This window comes from Haemorhous mexicanus, chromosome 16 (genome assembly GCF_027477595.1).
Source record: "Haemorhous mexicanus isolate bHaeMex1 chromosome 16, bHaeMex1.pri, whole genome shotgun sequence".
NCBI lineage: Eukaryota > Metazoa > Chordata > Aves > Passeriformes > Fringillidae > Haemorhous > Haemorhous mexicanus.
Genome location: NC_082356.1, coordinates 6,199,218 through 6,218,432, shown reverse-complemented (window position 1 = coordinate 6,218,432; position 19,215 = coordinate 6,199,218). Strand labels below are relative to the sequence as shown.

At 51.3% G+C, this 19,215-nt stretch overlaps 1 protein-coding gene across 1 annotated transcript in view; it reads right to left on the bottom strand.

The window, feature by feature from the left end:
* Positions 1–1,049: 1,049 nt before the first annotated feature.
* Positions 1,050–19,215, bottom strand: part of LOC132334619 (hydrocephalus-inducing protein-like) — a 45,335-nt gene continuing 27,169 nt past the window's right edge. Inside the window, exons 11-14 of the mRNA XM_059860721.1 lie at positions 18,746–18,846; positions 17,366–17,501; positions 16,753–16,857; positions 1,050–1,070 (exon numbers count right to left, since the gene is read on the bottom strand). Of these exons, the coding sequence (XP_059716704.1) occupies positions 1,050–1,070; positions 16,753–16,857; positions 17,366–17,501; positions 18,746–18,846 (363 nt within the window). The remainder of the gene's footprint in view (positions 1,071–16,752; positions 16,858–17,365; positions 17,502–18,745; positions 18,847–19,215) is intronic.

The window sequence follows — 19,215 nt, the reverse complement described above, 5'->3', positions numbered from 1 at the left end:
TGCAGCCGTGGAGCGCACGGGAGAGCAGGAATCCAGCCGTGGCCGCTTCCACAGCACAGCTCAGGTACCTGCAGCCATCCCCAGCTGGGCTGGGCCTGCTGTCCCTGCTCAGCCGAGCACCGTGTGTGGAGCAGTCCATGCAACATCCCCGGCTTCTTGCCCTTCTCCTACAGCTCATTCACGAGTTCATCCACAGCATCCAGCAGGGAGAGACCAGCACTGAAATAAATAGGGCAGGAGATCTTTCTCCTTTTCAGTGCCTTTATTAAAAACGATCAGCTCAGGTTGGGAGGTAAGACAGGTCTGCGGTCACACCTTTGTCGCTCCCAGGAGTGGCTCGGAGGAGGAGGAAAATGCAGCTTCATTGACTAGGGGGCAGAGCTGGGGGTCCTGTCCCCACAAAAGCAGTGGGGATATTCTCCTAATTCTGCTTTTTGGGTTTTCTGTCTAGGGTACTGGCTCTAGCCAAGGTCCTTTTAGTCTGGGGCTAGGGGCAACAAAGGTTCTCAGTGTCTCTGCAGGCTCTGGACCTTTGTCCTCATGTCTAGACATCACTTTGATCTTTTAATTCTGTATTGGCTCGTGGCTTTTGGGGTTTTTTTCGGTAAGTGTGTTGGGGGTCCTTCCCATGGCATGCTGGGTCTGAGGTTATTTTGCATGTCCTCTGATGTCCCCTCCTTTCACTGTCCGAGAAGGGCCATCCACCTGGCCCAGGCAGGGTGGTACTGATACAAAAAGGGGAATTCTCAAAAATAGAGAGTTAACGACCTACTCTTAATAGGTCATTACAACATGAAGCTAACAAAGAACTCTCCTCTGTCACTACTGGTTAAACTTGTATTTCTACAACCCTTTATAAAAAAATTGGTAACCCTTTTTTACTCATACCATCGAGCACGTGACCACTATATATGGACAATGGAACTCTGTGCTCTGTGCTGTTTGGTGGTTTTGCTTCACTGAAGTGATGTTCTAAGAGAAGCAGTTTCCTCCAATGGAAAAAAAACCAATCAGTAATTAGCTTTGAGAACTGACAATCTGTTAAACCACTAAGGAAACTGTACACGGCCCTGTGAAGACACACGGTAAAGATGAAAAAGCCTGGGAGGGTCTCTTTCCCTTCTGGCTGGCACAGAGGTAACAAGGCTGACCCAGCCCCGTCTCAGCCAGGGCAGCCCAGGCGGCTCCTGCCTTGGGGCCGGGCCCCTTCCCAGGGACCCCGCCAGGCCCCATCGGCTGCCGGGCAGGGCAGGGGAGGCCGCGGGGCCGAGGCCGGGCTGGGCCATGGCTGCAGTTCCAACATCTGGGCACTGCTGAGCCCTGCCCCGCCGCCAGCCCGGGCCGAGCCAGGATCCGCCGGGCCCCAGGAGCAGCCCCGGGCCGGGCCGGCTCGGCCAAGGTTCTGCCACCGCTGGGGTTCGCCCACAACCCCCGGGCAGGGGGAGGAGAAGCCATCGGCCCCCGGCCGTGCTGCTGCTGTGTTCTGGCCTGGCTGCTGAGATCCTGGCCCTGCCCCAGCGTGGCCCATCCTGACACAGCCCCAGCGCAGCCGCTGCAGAAACCTCCATGGTAAAACAGCTCCGGCCCAAGGACCGAGCCCGGCCGGGGTCACGGAACCATCTGCAGGCCCCGGGTGAGATATGAACTCTGTCAGTGCTTCCATCCTCCCTCGAGTGAGAGAAAAGGACAAAGTGCAGGCACAGAGAGGGGCAACGTGAACACACCGAGGTCCGTGAAGAGGAAGTTGAGTTCCAGATGGGAGGGATGAGGAGGTGCCTTGATCTTGGGGCTGGAATCCTCTTGTAAAGCTATGGAGAAGGATGTAATTTATCCATCAGATTCTCTTTTTCATTATGATGCATGAAAAGTATGGGGAGATTACTTGTTCAGCAAAGGCCTCCATGCTAAAGTAAGCAAATGTTGAAGTAGCTGTGATCCCATGAGAAGTTTGTACAGAGAGAGAACAGAGTGATGAGACCCGGTGCCGTCAGGGAGACAAGAAGACCTCTGTTCCCAGAGATGAAAATGATTTAGAAATAAATGAAGAGAACCTCTGCTCTTAAACAGCTCATCTTTAAACTAATACCCCACAAGATGGCATGGCCCATAAACACAGCTGTGGGAAAAGATGTGAAAAATGGGAGGGACTTCACAAAGTTTTCCAGGTGGCTGCTATTCATGGAAATTAAAAGCCATGAGAGAACAGTTTTCTTGTGGAGAAGTCTTAACATCATTAACAGGAGGAATTTCTCTCCTTAAGTTAACTGAGAAATAGAATATTGTAGAGGTGGTAAACTGACTGAAAATTTTAGGTTTTGTCTCCTTACATTGTCAGTAAGAAAGAAAAGGTTGTAGGGAGAGGAAAAGTGTTCTGAAAGTTTGGTTCTGATTCTTATTGCTCTTTCTTTTAGCTACTGTAATAACATTTTCTTTATATCCTTTTAAAGTTTTGAGCCTACTTTGCCTTTCTCCTAATCCTATCTCACAACAGGAAATGAGGAAGGATATTCCAGTGAGTGCACTGGTAATTAGCCAGCTCTGAACCCACCACACTAATTGATGAACTGACCAAGAAACCTCAAATTGGTGAACCAAAACCGCTACAGAAACTTTCCTGATGAACTGCACAAGAGCAGAGGGAATCAAGGCAGAGCCATGGTTTGTCAGGACTTCTTTGATCCTACTGAGCCCTGCGGTGTATTTGGAGCTGAGCCCTTGAACCTCATGGCCTGAGAGGAGATTGCACAAACCCTTCCAGGAGCCAAAGGCAGAAAAAACACCCAAAGTGTCTCGAGGCATGAATGGGTCCCACCGAAGTCCCTCTCCAACACAGGCTCCTCATGGGCTCCTTGGAGGAGAGAATTTGAGGCCAGGACTGAAAAAAAACCTCTCAGACACTCAGTGTGGGAAGGAAATTCCAAAGTACCTTAAACACCTTGAGTGTCTCAAAGCATTAATGAGCCCCACTGAGTGTCAGTACAAAGCTCTCCAGGGACTCCTTAAAGCAGATAATTGGGGCCATGATTGCACAAACCTCTCCCAGAGTCTGTATCAAAAGGGAAACACCAAGTACCTTAAAAGAACTGAAGTACCTTGAAGCATTAATGAGCCCCACTGAGTGTTGTTACTGACAAAGCCTCTCCAGGGACTAATTACAGCAGATAATTGGAGGCCATGATTGCACAACCCTCTCAGAGACTCCAAGGCAAAAGCCAAACCCAAAGTCCTTTGAAAACCCTGCAGTCCCTGGGAGCATTCAGGAGCCCCCAGGGCCATTCCTGAGCAAGGCTCCCCAGGGATTCCTTCCAGCAGATCCTTGAGGCCACTGGGATGTGGGCTAGGGGGGGATGCTGAGGGCAGGACAAGGGGCTGACAGTGCCCAGCCTGGCTGGGGCTGTGCCAGGAGGCCCCAGTGCCACAGGACAAGGTGTCTCCTCCCAGCCCTTGGTGGCACAGACCCTGCTGTGCCCCAGGGCACCAAGACTTGGCTTCTCTTTGTCCCCAGCTGTCATCACTGCCTCCAGTTCTCTGCTCTGCCTGGGGCCTGGGGACACTTTCTCAGTTGTGTCCCTCAGTGGGACCCATTAAAAGTCCAAGAAACTTTGGAGTTGGATTCTGACTTGGAATTCTGGAGAGGTCTCTTCAGCTCCCTCTCAAGGACTGATGTTCAGGGCCTGAGCACAAAGCCCCAGAAGGTCATTAAAGTCCTTGTGCTGTGTCTGTGCTGCTGAGCTGGGCTGGGCTCCTGGCCCAGAGGCAGCTCCTGGCAAGGGCAGCACTGCAGAGAGACAGCTCTGGGCAGGAGCAGCTCCTGGGCACAGCCCAGCAGGGCAGGGGCACGGCCAGGGCACCTCAGGGACACGAGCAGGGCACAGACAGAGCTCACAGGGGCTCAGCACTGGCAGGGGCTGTGGGATGTCCCTGAGGGGGCTGTGTCACAGCAGCACCTCTGTGGCTGTGTCACAGCGGCACAGAGCAGCTGGGATGTCAGCAAGGGCCTGTGTGACATCACAGTGTGGGCTGTGTGACATCACTGATGGTGTTGTGACATCACAGAGTTAGCAGTGACATCATAGATGGTGGTTCTGTGACATCAGAATGTGGGTTGTGACATAGGGTATGATATCACGGAGCAGCTGTGTGATGTCACAGAGAAGGCTGTGACATCACAGACAAGGCTGTGACATCACAGGATGGCTGTGACATCACAAAGCTGGTCTGTGACATCACATAGCAGCTGAATGCCATCATATGGAGACTGTGTGACATAACAGAGGGGCTGTGTGACATCACAGGGGCTGTGTGACATCACAGATGGCTGTGTGACATCACAGGTGCTGTGTGACATCACAGGTGATGTGTGACATCCCAGGGGCTCTGTGACATCAAAGGGGCTGTATGACATCACAGGGGGCTGTGTGACATCACAGGGGCTGTGTGAGGTCACTGGGGAGGTCACTCTGCCCTGTCCCCCCTCACAGCCCCCCCAGAGCAGTCCAACCCTGCTCGTGCCCAGCAGGGTCCCCTGTCCCCCCGGGTCCCCCCGCCCCCGGCCCCGCAGCCTCCCCCAGAGGATGTTCCACGAGATCGACCCCAGAGCCTGACACGGGGACGGGGGGCCGGGGCCATGGGGGTGGGACAGGGGGACAGGGACCCCCTGGCAGCGTCCCCGTGTCCCCCAGGGCCAGAGCCTGGGCCAGGGCTCCTTCACCCTGTTATAGATACATATTATAATATTGGCTTTTTGCAAATATTAAAATGGATTATCTTTGTGTGATGTTAAAGTAACTTTGTTCTAAAGATACAGTTTTTATTTCTGTTGTTAATTGAGCTTAGACATTGTAGTGAAATAGCTGAGAGAAACATGCTTGTGTTAAATGCCTGCTGGGATGGGATAACATCCAATGCACACAGGATGAGGACACCTGCACAGATCTGCCAACTATCAGCACTCCCTGTCTGGAGGCAGAGTGGACCAAGGCCCAAAACCTGGAGGTGATAAAGAGAAGGAGCCAAAACCACAGCCAAGAAACACACATGCTCTGAAAAGGCAGACCCAAGGAGGGGCCAGGTAGAAGAGTTCCTGGAATATGTGAAGTAGTTTATGGATATGCATGAGGGTCTATGAATATGCAACAGGCTGGTGTAAGGGAAAAGGTATTCCAGGGGGATCCCCGAAGGGAACAGGGTGCTCCTGGCTGAGTGCCAAGATGCACCCGGCCATAATAACCTTTGCTCCATTGTCCTGGTCTCCCATTGTCCTTTATTAAACTTTTTACATTTTCCCAGGAGGGTGAACGTGTTTTTCACAAATGGAATCTCAAGGAAACAAGGGTCAGTTGTTAACCCAAGGCTCTGCTTTGATCAAGTGGGGCCTCATGGACACAGGTGCCACTGGGACATTGTCAGGCCCAGTAGGAACAAGACACCCCTGTGGCAGACCAAGGCCTCATGGGACCCAGGAGAGCTCTGTGACACAATGGAACCTGATGGAGCCAAGGGCCCCTTGGGACACGGCAGGGTCTCATGGAACCCCTGTGCCCCTGGGACATTGCTAAGGCTCCTGCAAGCAAGGTTCCACTGGGACAAAGGCAGGCCCCATGGCACCCAGGAGACCACTGTGGGACAATGGAATCTCATGGAACCAAGGCTCCATTGTGACAAAGCATGGCCTCATGGAAGCCCAGTGCCACTGGGACATCTCCAGCCTTGGAGGAAGCAAGTGTCCATGGTGACACAACATGGCACCTGTGTCCCATGAGGCCCCACTTGGTCAAAGCAGAGCCTTGCTTCCACGAGATTGCCCTGTGTCACAATGTTCTGCTTGGTTTCATGAGAACCTGATGTGTTGGCAATTGATCCTCGGATCCATGAGATTCCATTGCATCACGGGCTGTCCTTGGTTTCATGAGGCCCAGCTTTGTCACAACTGGACCTTGGTTCCATGAGATTCCATTGCATCCCAGCAATGTCCTTGGTTCCATGAGGCCCTGCTGGGTCCCAGTGGAGCCTTTGTGCCATTCATTCCATGGTGCCACAATGGTCTCCAGCATTCCATGGGGCCACGCAGCCAAAGAGTGGGCCCTTGGTTCCATGAGTTTCCATTCCATCAGGATGATCTCTTGCATTCCATGAGGCCCTGTTGTGTCACAGTGGAGCCTTTGTTCCCTGTGTTCCCACTGGGACACAATGGTCTCCAGTGCTCCATGGGGCTGAGCCGTGAAACTCTGGACACTTGGTTCCATGGGATTCCACGGTGTCACCATGGTCTCCTGGGTCCTGCCACAATTCAGACTTGGTTCCATGAGATTCCAGGGTGTCACCATGGTCTCCTGGGTCCTGTAACAATTCAGACTTGGTTCCATGAGGTTCCACGGTGTCACCATGGTCTCCTGGGTCCTGTAACAATTCAGACTTGGTTCCATGAGGTTCCACGGTGTCACCATGGTCTCCTGGGTCCCATGAGGCCCCCTGTGTGTCACAGTGGTTTTTTTCCTTGGTTTCCTGAGAAGCTGATGTGTTGACAATTGACCCTTGGTTCCTTGAAATTCCATTGCATCCCAGCAGTGTCCTTGGTTTCATAAAGCCCAGGTTTGCCACAACAGAGCCTTGATTTCAGGATATTCCATTGTGTCACAATGGTCTCCCCACTCTCTGAGGCTGCACTGTGAAACAGTGGACACCTGGTTCCATGAGATTCCGTGGGGGAACAGTCAATTCTTTTGCTTCTTCTCTGCCAAGGTCGGGATTAAATCACAAGACAGTGTTTCTTGTTTGGACTCAGGTGTTCATTAGCTCTTGTCTATACAACAGTCTCACAAGCTGTGAGTTCTGCAGCACTTCGCTAACAAGGTAAAAATGGAGCCCCATCTCTCCCTCTACAAGGTCTTTGAAGGATAAACTGTCCAATTAAGAAATGACACCTCAATTATTTTTCCTTTTAACCCAATAACCAACCACCCGTGCCTGACAACGGGGTCTCTTTTATCCAATTACACAATACCACCCAAACCTGAGGAGGAGGAGGAAGAGAGAGGACAAGGGTGAGGAGGAGGAGGAGGAGGAGGAGAAGAAGGTGAAGAAGGAGGAGAAGGAGAAGGAAAAGAAGAAGGTGAGGAAGAAGAAGAAGAAGGTGAAGAAAAAGGCAAAGAAAAAGGATCAGCCTCTGCCCTAAAACCTCCATCTTGTTTTATTTATATTACTATACTCTAAAACCTTAAACTCTAAGTTTTCCACCATGTGCTATTACACCCTTCCATTCAAGGGTGTAATCCCAGTTCCATCATTCCATTTTGGAAGCCTTCTCCACAGCCTCAGGTCAAATGCAGTGTTCTCTTAGGGGTCAGTGTCTGTCAGCTCAAAAGTCTAAAATTCTCAGCAGCCAGGGTTCCAACAGGTAACAATGTTCTCCTGTGTTCCATTAGGTTCCATTAGCCTGGCTCTGTCACCATGGACACCTGGTTCCATGAGATTCCATGGGGTAACAATGTTCTCCAGTGTTCCATCAGGCCTGGCCCTGTCACCATGGACACCTGGTTCCATGGGATTCCATGGGGTAACAATGTTCTCCAGTGTTCCATCAGGCCCGGCTCTGTCACCATGGACACCTGGTTCCATGAGATTCCATGGGGTAACAATGTTCTCCAGTGTTCCATCAGGCCTGGCTCTGTCACCATGGACACCTGGTTCCATGGGCAGTGGCCGTGTCCCAGGGGCACCTCTGTCCCATGGCACCCCGCTGTCTGACAAGGGACAGTTTGTTCCAGGACATTCCATGGAGTCACAGCGGTCACTTGGGTTCCATGCAGGTGCCTGGGGAGCGGGAGCTCAGCCCAAATATCCTGGGGGTCCCTGGGCTGGTGATTTTTGGGGGGGAATCTTTGGATCTTGCAGGGCTCCAAAGCTGAGCCGCAGATGCCCCTTGGGACAGAGTGGAGCATCATGGAAGCCAGGAGACCCTCATGGAAACCAGGAGACCCTCATGGAGCCAGGAGACCCTCATGGAGCCAGGAGACCCTCATGGAGCCAGAAGACCCTGATGGAGCCAGGAGACCCTCATGGAAACCAGGAGACCCTCATGGAGCCAAGGCTGCAGGGACACAGAGGGACCTCATGGAAGCCAGGAGAGCGCTGTGAGGCTGTGGAACAATGCAGCACTGAAGTTCCACTGGGACTTGACAGAAGCTCCTGGAGACAAGGAAGCTCTGGGAGCCTCCAGAGTCAGCGTCTGCAGGAGGATTTGGGGTTTAAAAAGGAAGATTTGGGTTGAGCTGAGCCTACCTGGGAGAGTGGGGGGGTGGGGCAGGGTCAGGACTAGTTTTGGGCAGTTTTCTGGGATTTTGGAATATTTCTATGGGATTAGAGGGCAGGTCTGTGGGACTTGGGACCAATTGTATGGGATTTAGGGTGTTTTGCAGTGGTTTTTAGGGATTTTCTGGTATTTCTATTAGATTTGAGAGCATTTTATGACATTTTGGGTTTTTCCAACTGCACCCAGGCGATGTCGCAGTGCCTGGGCACCAGGGCAGCTCCTGGAACCCTGGGAACCTGGGATGGGAATTGGGTCAGGAGAGCCCCAGAAACCCAGGAACATTCCCCAGACACCTGGGAATGTTCTCCGAAAAAAAATCAAGAAATGTTCCCCCCCCAAATTCAGAAATGTTCCCTGATGTGTAACAGTTCCCAAAAAAAGTCCAAAAATGTTCTCAAAAAGAAATCCTGAAAAATTCCCCCAAAAAGTCAGAAATGTTCCCCAAAGAAATCCAGAAATGTTCCTCCAAAAAATCCTGGAACATTCCCAAAAAACGAACTTTGCCCAGAAAATCCAGAACCAGTCCTCCTCAAAAAATCCAAAACCAACCTCAGTTCCCATCCAGAATAATTCCCAAAAACTACAGAAACATACCCAAAAATCCAGAAATCCCCTCCCCCCAAATCCAGAAACATTCCTACAAAAATCCTGAAATTCCCCCTCAAAAAAAATCCAGAACCTCCCCAAAAATCCAAAATCTCCACCCTAATTCAGAAATTCACCCCCCAAAAAATCCAGAAATTTCCTATCAAAAATCCAGACATTCCTCCTAAAACCCCAGAAATTCACCCTCAAAAATGCAGACATTCCACCCCAAATCCCGATACTTCCCCCAAACAATCCAGCCCCAAGCCCCCCTCACCCCTCTCACCCCCCAAGCCCCCAAATCCCCCAATGCCCAAAGCCCGCCCGGAATCCCTGGAATCCCCGGGATGCCGGGATCGCCCCAGATCTCCCTGGGGGCAGAGCATGGAGAGCATCAGCTCCTTGGGCTCCTCAGGAGCTGGGGCAGGAACAGGATGTGCTTCGGGGCTTTGCCCACAGCTGGGCAAACGGGAGAAAAACCCCAACATCAGCAACAAACCTGCCCCAAACCTGCCCCAAGCAGGCCCCAAATCTGCCCAAAGTCACTCTGGATACACACCAAACAATCTGCCCCAAATCCCACCAAAATCCTCCATGGTTTGACCCAGGGCTGTCTCAGCATTTTTAAGGATTTTTCAGAGTTCCAAGAAATGATCTCTCAGCTCTGTGGGAAGCCTCCTCTAAACTGATGGTGTTGTGACATCTCCTCCAAGGAATCAGATGCAGCCCCAATTATTATTACAGAACCACTCCAATAGTTTGCTGGGTTTAAAGCATCTCTGTGCTGGGGGAATTTTGGAGGAGACAGCTATTGGATGGTTCATTAGTCTGTCACCCCCAGACCTTCACTCCTAAGTGCCATTCTCTAGAGCCTTGTTTTAAATTACCTTTAGGGAATTCTCTCCCACTTAGAGTTTGGGTGGTGGCCAGGCCTCAGCTCTGCCTGGACGGGAATTTGCCCACAGAGCCAGATGTTTTCTGCATCAAAACTAGATTTGAGTTGCTTGGACTTGGCAATCTGACCCTCTAGACATGACTGTTGAACTATTTTTAAAGGGAGCTTGGGAATTATTGTCTGGAAATAATGATCCAAGTCCCCCCTGAATGGAGGTTTGTCAGCTGTTTGCAGACTCTGGGATGATGGTACATTATTTCAGGGATTGCTATTTACCTAATTCCACCTATGCTGTTAGTTTTGTCTGCTATTTGAAATATTCCTGATTGTTGTGTCCAAATTATTTCTAATTGCTGTAAGTTTCTTGTCCACTGCATGTATTAATTTACTATGATGTTGCTTCACACTCATAACAAAAGACATGCATCTCATTCTTAAAAAACCAAAAAGAAGAGGAAATAACACCTTAAGAACGTTCAGATAATGCAAATTGTACATGAGAAATTTGGACAACTAATCATTCTGAATGATGCAGTATTTACATGAGAAATTTGGAAAAAAAGCTCACCATATCTAAATCCCAACTGAGTGCACCACAGTGAAGCCCAATTGATTCATTACCTTCAGGAGAAGATGTGCCTGTGTTTTATCATCAGCAGCTCAAAGCTGTCACCTGTTCATTCCATCAGACACTGATCAGCTCTGAAAAAATGAGGCCCAGGGCAAAGAGAAATAACCTCATCACCTTGCAGCCTCTGTGGCCAGAGCAGGAGCAGGAGGAGGACTGCCAAGACATGGCTGGGTCTGGAAACTGACAGAGGCACTTTGCCAACAAAAGCCTCATGGCACCCTCATGGTACAGTGCTCCTACTGACCTTCTCCAGTTATTCCCTGTTCCAGCTCCCAGGAGGACATTCAGGGATGGCAAAGATCAACATTTCCAGCTAATGGACTTTCTCATCCTTCTCAACTAATTGGAAACAATGGTCCTTTCTTTCCATTTCCCCAAGAGACATTGGACATTATTCTTCTGTTTTCTCATGCTGCAAAACCCTGTGTCAATGACTTGATAGAATTTGGTAAGTTTTGTTGATTGTAATTGCTCTTTTATCTACTTTATCCCATATCTAATAGATAACCAGTGATAACCTTGATGAGATAATACCCTCACAAGAGTGAGCAGTTTCAACATCAGAACACAGGAGCCTTTTTTAAATGAACAAAAAGGGGGAGATGCCATAGACAGGTAGAATAATGATAAAAGAAAGGCCCTATGAAATCAGGCCTTGCTCTGCTCTATTAACAGCTGGCCTGTCATCTCCTCTGAGTGCAGCTAAGCAGTTACAAGTTCCCATGTGAAGCGATTTTGAGAATGAGACTTTGTGAACAATCTATTCTGAGGGTGAGAAACAAATGCACCTGCAAGAACAAGGGATTTGTGCCATGAGAATCAGTGAAGAGAACAGAAAAACAATACAATAGAGAGATTTGATGCACAACTAAAATCTATTTATTAAACAATAATAGAAAAACTGCTAAGAAATTTGTTAACTAGCTAAAATTAAACAAGATGTCTAATAAACTGAGTATAATTAGTTGTGTGAATAAAAAAATTAGGAGTCCTTCTCCATCCCATGTGGTTTTTCTGGGATTTCAGTTCCCCCCCTTCTTTTGGACTTTGGCTTTCCCCTTCTGTGGGGCTTCGGTGACCTTCTTCTCTGGGGCGTTGGTTTCTTTCTTCTCTGGGCCTTTCTTTTCCTTCTTCTCAGGGGATTTTGTTTCTTTTTTTGGGATTTTGGTTTCCTTCATCTCTGGTGGTTTGCTTTTCCCCTTCTCTGCTTTTGGAGGTTGCTTCCCCACACAAACTCCCTTCTTTCCCTTCTTCCACCTCTCTTCCTCCTTCTGCCTCTTTTCTTCCTCTAAGGTTTTGGCCTCCTCCTGAAGCTTTTGAGCTGGCTGCTTCAGTTCCCTTCTGCAGACAAAACAGAAAACATGGCTGAGAGTCCCACCAGAAACTTGGGCTCACCAGTCCTGGCTGGCCCTGCACTTCACTCCTTCACCCTGAGGCCATTTCCGTGAATTCTCCTCAGCCCACAGAGGCTGGGAACATCCCAAGTGAGGGCACTGGTGGAAGGGGACCTCCAGGACCAGCCAAACCTGAGCTTTGCCATCATCAGCTCTTGACTGTGCAAGCTCCCTCTTAAGGCTCAGCCAGAGCCCTCCAGCCCAGTGCCAAAGGCTGATCCACCAGCTCTCTGTGCTGGTGCTGAAAACGCCCTTTGTCTCTTGGCTTCCCAGGTTAGAGCAGAGCACAGACTGCTCACATCTGCTTCTCTCTCCTACCATTCTTACTCAGCTCATTCAGCCCCTTCTCCCTGGGCACAGCTGAAGCATGATTTTAAAGGGTTAAGATTTCAGCTGAGGGTTAGAAGCAATTCCCATGGATCAGGATGTAAGGTAGATAGGCAGACCATAGGTTAATGATTATGAGATGCTTAAGCTGGAGCTGATTGTTCTATTGTTTACCATTAGGAGCTTCTTTCTAGAAGGAAGGGGAGTAAGTGAACTGTTCCAAGAACAAACTGAAACCAGTAGAACAATGGTTAGCACCTGGACTTGATGTCAATCAATCACTAAGCAGGGGACCTTGGATCATGCCAGAGGGTCACAGAGACCTGATGAAGACATTCCTGACTTCATCCCTTAAAACCACTGACCAATTTCAGACCACCGACCCAATTCAAGAGAAGAATTGCACAGGTGTGAAGGACCAATGACCTCATTTGAATACAGAGCAGGGATGGGAGGGGCTGGGGCTGTGCAGATGTATTGTATGTAAGATCTTGGGAAATAAAGAGAGGGCAGAGAACCTTGGGCAGCGCGGTCACGCCTTTTAGGGACGGCTCTGGTGCCGCCCGCCGGTGTTAATAAACACACCACTGTCTGACTTTAATTAGTTAGAGAGTCTCTGTCCCTGATCTTCGGTTTTAAGGACTCCTAGCCTGCTCCTTAATGAGAACAATCCTGTCAGTCAGAAAGCAAAGGCTGCAGGAACTCCTCTCCTGCCAGACAGGCTCTTGTCAGCCAGATTTCCTGCTGGAACCCAGCTGTGACCAAGCAAACCAGGGCTGGCTGCCGTGGAAACCATTGGAAGCAGCCTCATCCATCTCCTCCCCATGAAACCAACTTCAGCCTGGCCTGAAGAAGTCCTGATGCACAGGCTTGCTTTGAGCAGCCTCCACTCCCAGCTCCACACTTTGCCTGTGTGTCCTGAGCTGGGCTGCCTTGCTGGAGCTGAGCTTCTCCTGTGCTTGCCTACTGCTGCAGCTGAAGGGGAGCCTCAAGGACATGAGCTTTTCTGGGTGCTGTCCCACCACAAGGAGAACCTGGCAGATCAGCATTGCAAGGACTTCATCTGGGGCAGGAGCAGGACCCAAAGCAAGGTTTGGTCTGCTCCCCACACCTGCCCATCCCACAATCCCACTGCTTTGGTGAAGAAGGGAGATGATGAAGAAGATGCCACTCAACACCATGGACTTCAAGACACCTCCAGAGGCAGTGCCAAGGCAAGCCCAGAGCCCAGCTCCCTGCAGGAAGCAGCTAAGCCAGGAGGGCTCAGCACTCCAATAGAGCAGATGATGTTCTCTCTCAACAGAAGAAGGTCCTTCCTCTCTTGGGAGCCAGGGAGCTCAGAGTGGCCATCCCTGTGCTGCTTCTGGCCTTTGCTATGCAGCACCTCTGAGCTCAGAGTCCTTGGAGCAGAGAAGCCCTGCAGGGACAAGAACCCATGGCAGAGCAGTAACCCATGCAAGGCTCACTCACCTCTCCCTGAGAGGTGCCTGAGAGCCACAGCTGATCTCCCGGGGGCTCAGGGAGGAGCTGACACCTGAGGCCTCCCCGGTCACCAGCACCTCACAGGTGGGGCCTCCCTCCACGTGGCACAGCTCGGTGACATTGGAGGTGCTGCTGAGGTGGCCAGAGAAGGTGGAGGAAACCTGCTGGCTCTGTCCTGGCTGCAGCACACCTGAGAGTGGCAGGATACTGAAAGCCTGGATGGAAGACAGGAGAGATTGAGGTGTTGAGCATGGAAATGGATGCAGAAGAGCATCTTGGAGCAAAGTGCAGCTGGACCTGGAGGGGCCTATTCTCCAAACACTGCCAGAATCACCCTCACCTCCTCCTGCATCCATGCCACTGACCAGGGCAGGGACCATGGGGAAAATCTTCTCCCATGCTCACAGGTCAATGCATTAATTAGTACATTACATGAAAGGGAACTGGGATGTCTCCTGGCAGTAGAAATTCTCTCTGATGCACAACTTGCCTTGAAAAAGTTTAAAAACTTCCTGCTTTTAGAGAAGGAGAAGACTCAGAGTGAAAGCTCTTGCAGCTGAGGGAAGGAGTCCAGCCCAGCTCATCTGACTCCTGAGGCTCCTCCCCTCTCTCTCTGATTTAAATGCTGCTTTCTCAAGGTGCTACAGCAAAAGCTCCTGCAAAAATTTCCTATGGACCACCTGAGGAGTTCCAGGGGGAGCAGTGCCCTCCACAGGCGCTGCACAGTGTCCTTGGGCAGCCCCACACCGTGTCCTGCACGGCCTCTCCAACAAGCAGCTGCTTCAGCAGCACTTTGTGCTGGGCCTGGAGGGAGGGGAGGCCCCTCTGTGGCCAATGCTGAGGGCCCCCAGTGGCACTGGGAGCTCCAGCCCTGCTGGCCACACTGACAATGGGCAAGTGAGACAGATTCCCTCTTGCCTTCCAGGGGAGTGTGCACTACGTCCAGGGAGCACCTGAATCCCTCCAAGCCCCGTGGGAGGGGAGGGTTTTCAGGAGTTTGTGCTGGCACCTGAAAAACAAGCCATTTTCTGTGCTGGGAGGAAGAGACAGCCACTCTGCAAAGTCTCCCTTTGTAAGAGAGCTTCAGGGCCAGCAGTGCAACAGCAGCTCTGGGGTGAAAGCAGAGCCCTGCACACAGGGAGTCTGGCTGGCTTGGGAAGAGGCTCCATGGAGATCAGGACTCATCCCAGCTTGCTCTGGGAAGGAAGCTGGAGCTCTGAGCATGATGATGCAGATAAAAGTCTCATCTCACATTGGGAAGGAAACAAGGCAAAACATCCCACACTCAGCACAGGCCTGTAGGATCTGAGCCAGCTTCTCCAAGGAAAACTCTCCTCTTTCTCCCTCCCACTCACCCCATGTCCAGCCACTGGCCCTGCTGCCCAGCCCACTGCCAGGGCACAGGACAGCAGGGCAGCAAAAAGGGAGGTCAGCACGAGCATGACTTGGTGCTGGCAGGCTGGGGAGGCAACACAAGCACTGGGTGGACAAGAAAATCTACCTCTGCTCCTGAAGACTGGGCAAGATCCTGCACTCCTCTCAGGGCTGGGACTGGCTCCTCCCTTCTGATCTTGAAGTTCCGCCATCGAGATGCTGAGGAGTCCCAGCCGGTTCTCTTCTCCTTTGGTGGCTGGGGCTTGAATTTAGGTGGGTGAAGCTCATCTCTGGAAAATAAGAGAACTATGAACAGGGACCTGCAGTGGGAGGGAGGGACACCTGCACCAGCAGCTCCTGGTCAGGATGCAGCCCCTGGCTGGGTGCTGGCACCTTGAACTGAGAAATGGTTTGATCCAGCCCTTCCCAATCCAGGCTGGAGCTGCTCTGCTCTAAAGGCAGCCCAGGGATGACACTGAGCTGCTGCAGCAGCTGCAACTGCTTGCACTGAGCAGCTCCAGAGGACAGGCATGAACACCTTGTGGGGATGCCAAAAACACAGTGGGAGAGGAAAGGACAGAGAAGGCAAGCAAAAAGGGGAGATCTGAGGCACCCAGGGGCAGACCCAGCCAGTGCCCAGCCAGCACAGCCCCCCCCCCAGTGCCCAAGGCCAGAAACTCTGCAGCTCCAACAGGGATTTATCAGGAATGTTCCCCTGACACTGCTGGGGCCTTGGTTGACATTTTCCAGCACTCCCAGGTGACTCAGGTCACATTCCCCATCCATACATACACAGGCTGTGGTGCTGGGATCCTGCCAAGCTCTGGCCCCCTTGGGCTTGGGGAGGTTTCTGCCAGCCGTCCTGAGCTCCGTAATTGTGCTCTCTGTGCCAGGAAGCAAGCAAGAAAGATTTTTAAAAAAACCCAAACCAAACTACAACAGGGAAACCTAAAAAACCTTCAACAGCTCAACCCTGCTCACGTTATTTCTTTAGGGACACCTAGCACTCTCCAGCTGAAATGCTGGGCTTTTGGGGAAAAAGAAAATTACATGTTCACCTCCAAATTGAAAAGGATTAAGGTAAGAGAACCTTTCAAAGTACAAATTATTGGCCCAAAGGTAAAAGATTTGCCAGAAATCTCTAGTTAAGACCATGCTGACAGTTAAACAACTGGTTCTTCTGGTGGGCAGAAACCCTCCTCTTTAAGGGAAGCAGCCTGAGAGTTGAAAGCAACTGTTTTGTCAAACTTCAGGCTCCCTGGCACAGCCTGCACTGCCTGTCCTTCCTGTTCACTGATTTACAGGCAGTGCCACAATGGCCCAGGTTCAGATGTTTGCTGCCATCCAGGGAATTTGGCATCACCATTTCCATATGTCTTAAGATAAGTTTCAATCTTTGCATCCACACTTCAAATGCCAGCTTTCCTTTCTTTTATAGAAAGCTCAAGGTTCTTAGAAGTCTTCTGACCTCCTCTTTTGTGCTCAGAGAGATGGCATTTAAACCAGATGTTTCCAAAGTGAACAGCATTTTAAAGAACAATGAACTAAAATGACCCTGGATCCCAGCTTAGCCCAACTCCATTCTGTGTCAGACACTGAGATTCCCACCTCTAAGGCACGAACTGTTTGTGCCACCCATCCCTCCTGTCCTTCTCCACAGCAGCCTGTGCCTGTTTTCCCCAGAAGAATCCCTGTCCCTGTGCCCCCTGCCAGGAGCAGTTGCCCAAAGGCACACAGCTCCCCTTGCCCTCACCAGGGGGTTTCTCTCATCCCCGAACACGCCGATGAGAACGTTGGTGCGATGCTCGCCCAGCGCCTGCACCTCCACCACAACTGGGATCTCTGCTGTGCTCTGGGGCTGGACAATCCCACAGGGCTGGGGGCTGGAGTAGAACACAGCAGAGTCCTCCTTGCGTTTCTGGAAGGGACAGAATGAAATGCAGCTTCAGAGGCACCTCTGAAGAAACTTTAGACTCCTTAACATCCACCGCAACAGCAACTTACACACACGTTTAAAACTCCCCAGGACAAAGGTAAAAGGAACAAACAAGATGCAAGAATTGGAGGCTTAACATTCGCAGGGGATCCTGCAAGGAGGCTGCCAGCACAGGCACTGGTGTCTCTGGATGCAGCAGCTTTTCACAACCCTCTAAGATCTCCCACAAGAAAACACCCTGAAGACTAGAACATCAACTGTTCCCTCAGCAGCTTACACTGCCTCCTCAAGTTTACATTCGGGTAGGATCCTGTTCTCAGCAGATCTTTAAGACTGAACAGAAAGCAGCAAAGTCTTATCCAAACCCTTTTTTTCCCCTAATAATCTCCTCAATAATATTTGACAGGAGGAGGTGGATGTGATGCCAAACCTGGGGAATAAGCCCGTAGCAGCCAGGGAGGTGGCTGGGATTCCTGATGACGAGCTTCTTCTCATAGGGCACCTTCAGGTGGCACTCATCGTACTGGAGCACATAGGGGGACACTTGGAGCTCAGGAACGAGACATCTGGGCAAAGAGATGACCCCAGGGGAATCAGAGATACTGAGAGAATGGAGAACGTTTACCCCCAAAGATTGTGCAATGGAGCAGAACACATTGGTCACTGTCAAATGGACATTTAACAGCCCTACAGGGATAAATTGCCTTCTGCCTCTTCCCACTCAAACAGGTCCTGTCAAGGAGGGGCAAACCCTGAGGCAGCACCCAGAGGCTGCCAAGTGCCCCAGGCAGAGCACTTTGTGCCACAGCTGCCTCAGCCCCTCCTTTGCCCAAGAAGCCTTGCAAGGACTCCTGTCACAGTCCCAGTGATCCACGAGCTCTGGGGGAGCCTTCCCAACAAGGATCAGGGCTCACTAAGGCTCAAGGAACACACAGCTCCAGTGTCTCAGGAAAAATGACTCCCTTCTCTGCCATGGTGCTGTTGCCCTGCCTGAGAACTCAGCTCTTTGCCCCAGCCCTGGAGGGCACGAGACACCAGCTGCCCTCCAGAGTGGCTGATCACCCCCTCCCAGGCCCTGCAGCTCCCTCCCTCCTTCCCTGCACAGCTCCAGGCACTGAATGGCCCCAGCTCCACCTGCTTTACAGAATGGCAGCCCAGGCACTGACTGGATGGCTCTGCCTGGGACAGGGAACAGCACCAGGGAGCTGCATCCCTCTGGGCATTCAACTGGCACCCACAGCAGCACTGCAGGATGGAATTCTGCTGCAGCAACAACGGCCTTTAGTCTCAACTCTGAGAATATTAAAGCTCAAAATGGGAAGGAGAGGGAAGGAGAAAAACTGGACTGAGCTGCCACATCCAGGGCTGCTTTCCCCTCCTAAGACCTTGCCCTCGCCACTCTTGCTGAGAGCCACTTCCCCCCTGCCAGGTGCCCTCATGAACAGAAGCAGAGCCTGACTCTCAGCAGGCTGCTTGCTGTGGCCCAAACCAATGCACGCTGGTCACAACCAGCACAACTCCACCTCTTGCAGCAAGAAGGAGAGGAGGCCCTCGGGAAATTTGTTCCTCCTCAAGCACCAAAACCCAGGCCAAGAAATGATATCATTCCTGGTCCCTTTAGAAGAGGGCCCAGGACCGTGCTGGGCTGTGAGCAGGGCTGCTTTTCACCACAGGCTGCTGCCCAAGCCCTGCTGTTCTCATGTCCAGCTGGCACAACATGAGGCCATTAAGCAGCACTTCTCCTTGGCAGCTGCAGCCAGCAAAGCCTGTGCAAGGCAGTGCCTGGGGGAGGCCAGGCAAGGGCTGGTACCTGGCTGTGATGAACAGTTTTGTCACTCCCTTGCCAATGCCCTCCAGGTCCACCAGCATCCTCCGGCGGAACTCCATCACCGTGTTGGAACACAGGGTCACCTGGTGGAAGAGAAGAACAGGAAATTCTTCCTTACAAAAGCTCATTACCCACCTGTGATATCCTCCAGTTCTTGAGGAGGATTTGGCCTTCATTCTTCTGCAGCTCCATGTGTAGAGCACAGTCTCAGAGGAACAAAAGCCTTCTGGCAATACCAGATTTGTTAAACACACCTTGCTATCAGGGCATAGGTCAGCTACATTCAGACATTAGACTAAAGCTCTTTGCAATACTGAATTCAAATTAGGGGTCCAATTTCTCATCTGACTACAATGACATCCATGCAGAGGAAATCTGACTTGAACAAAATGAGTTCAGCTTTACAGCAGCAAGCTGAGGGCAAAGTGTGGCCCAGCAGGTGCTGGGCACTT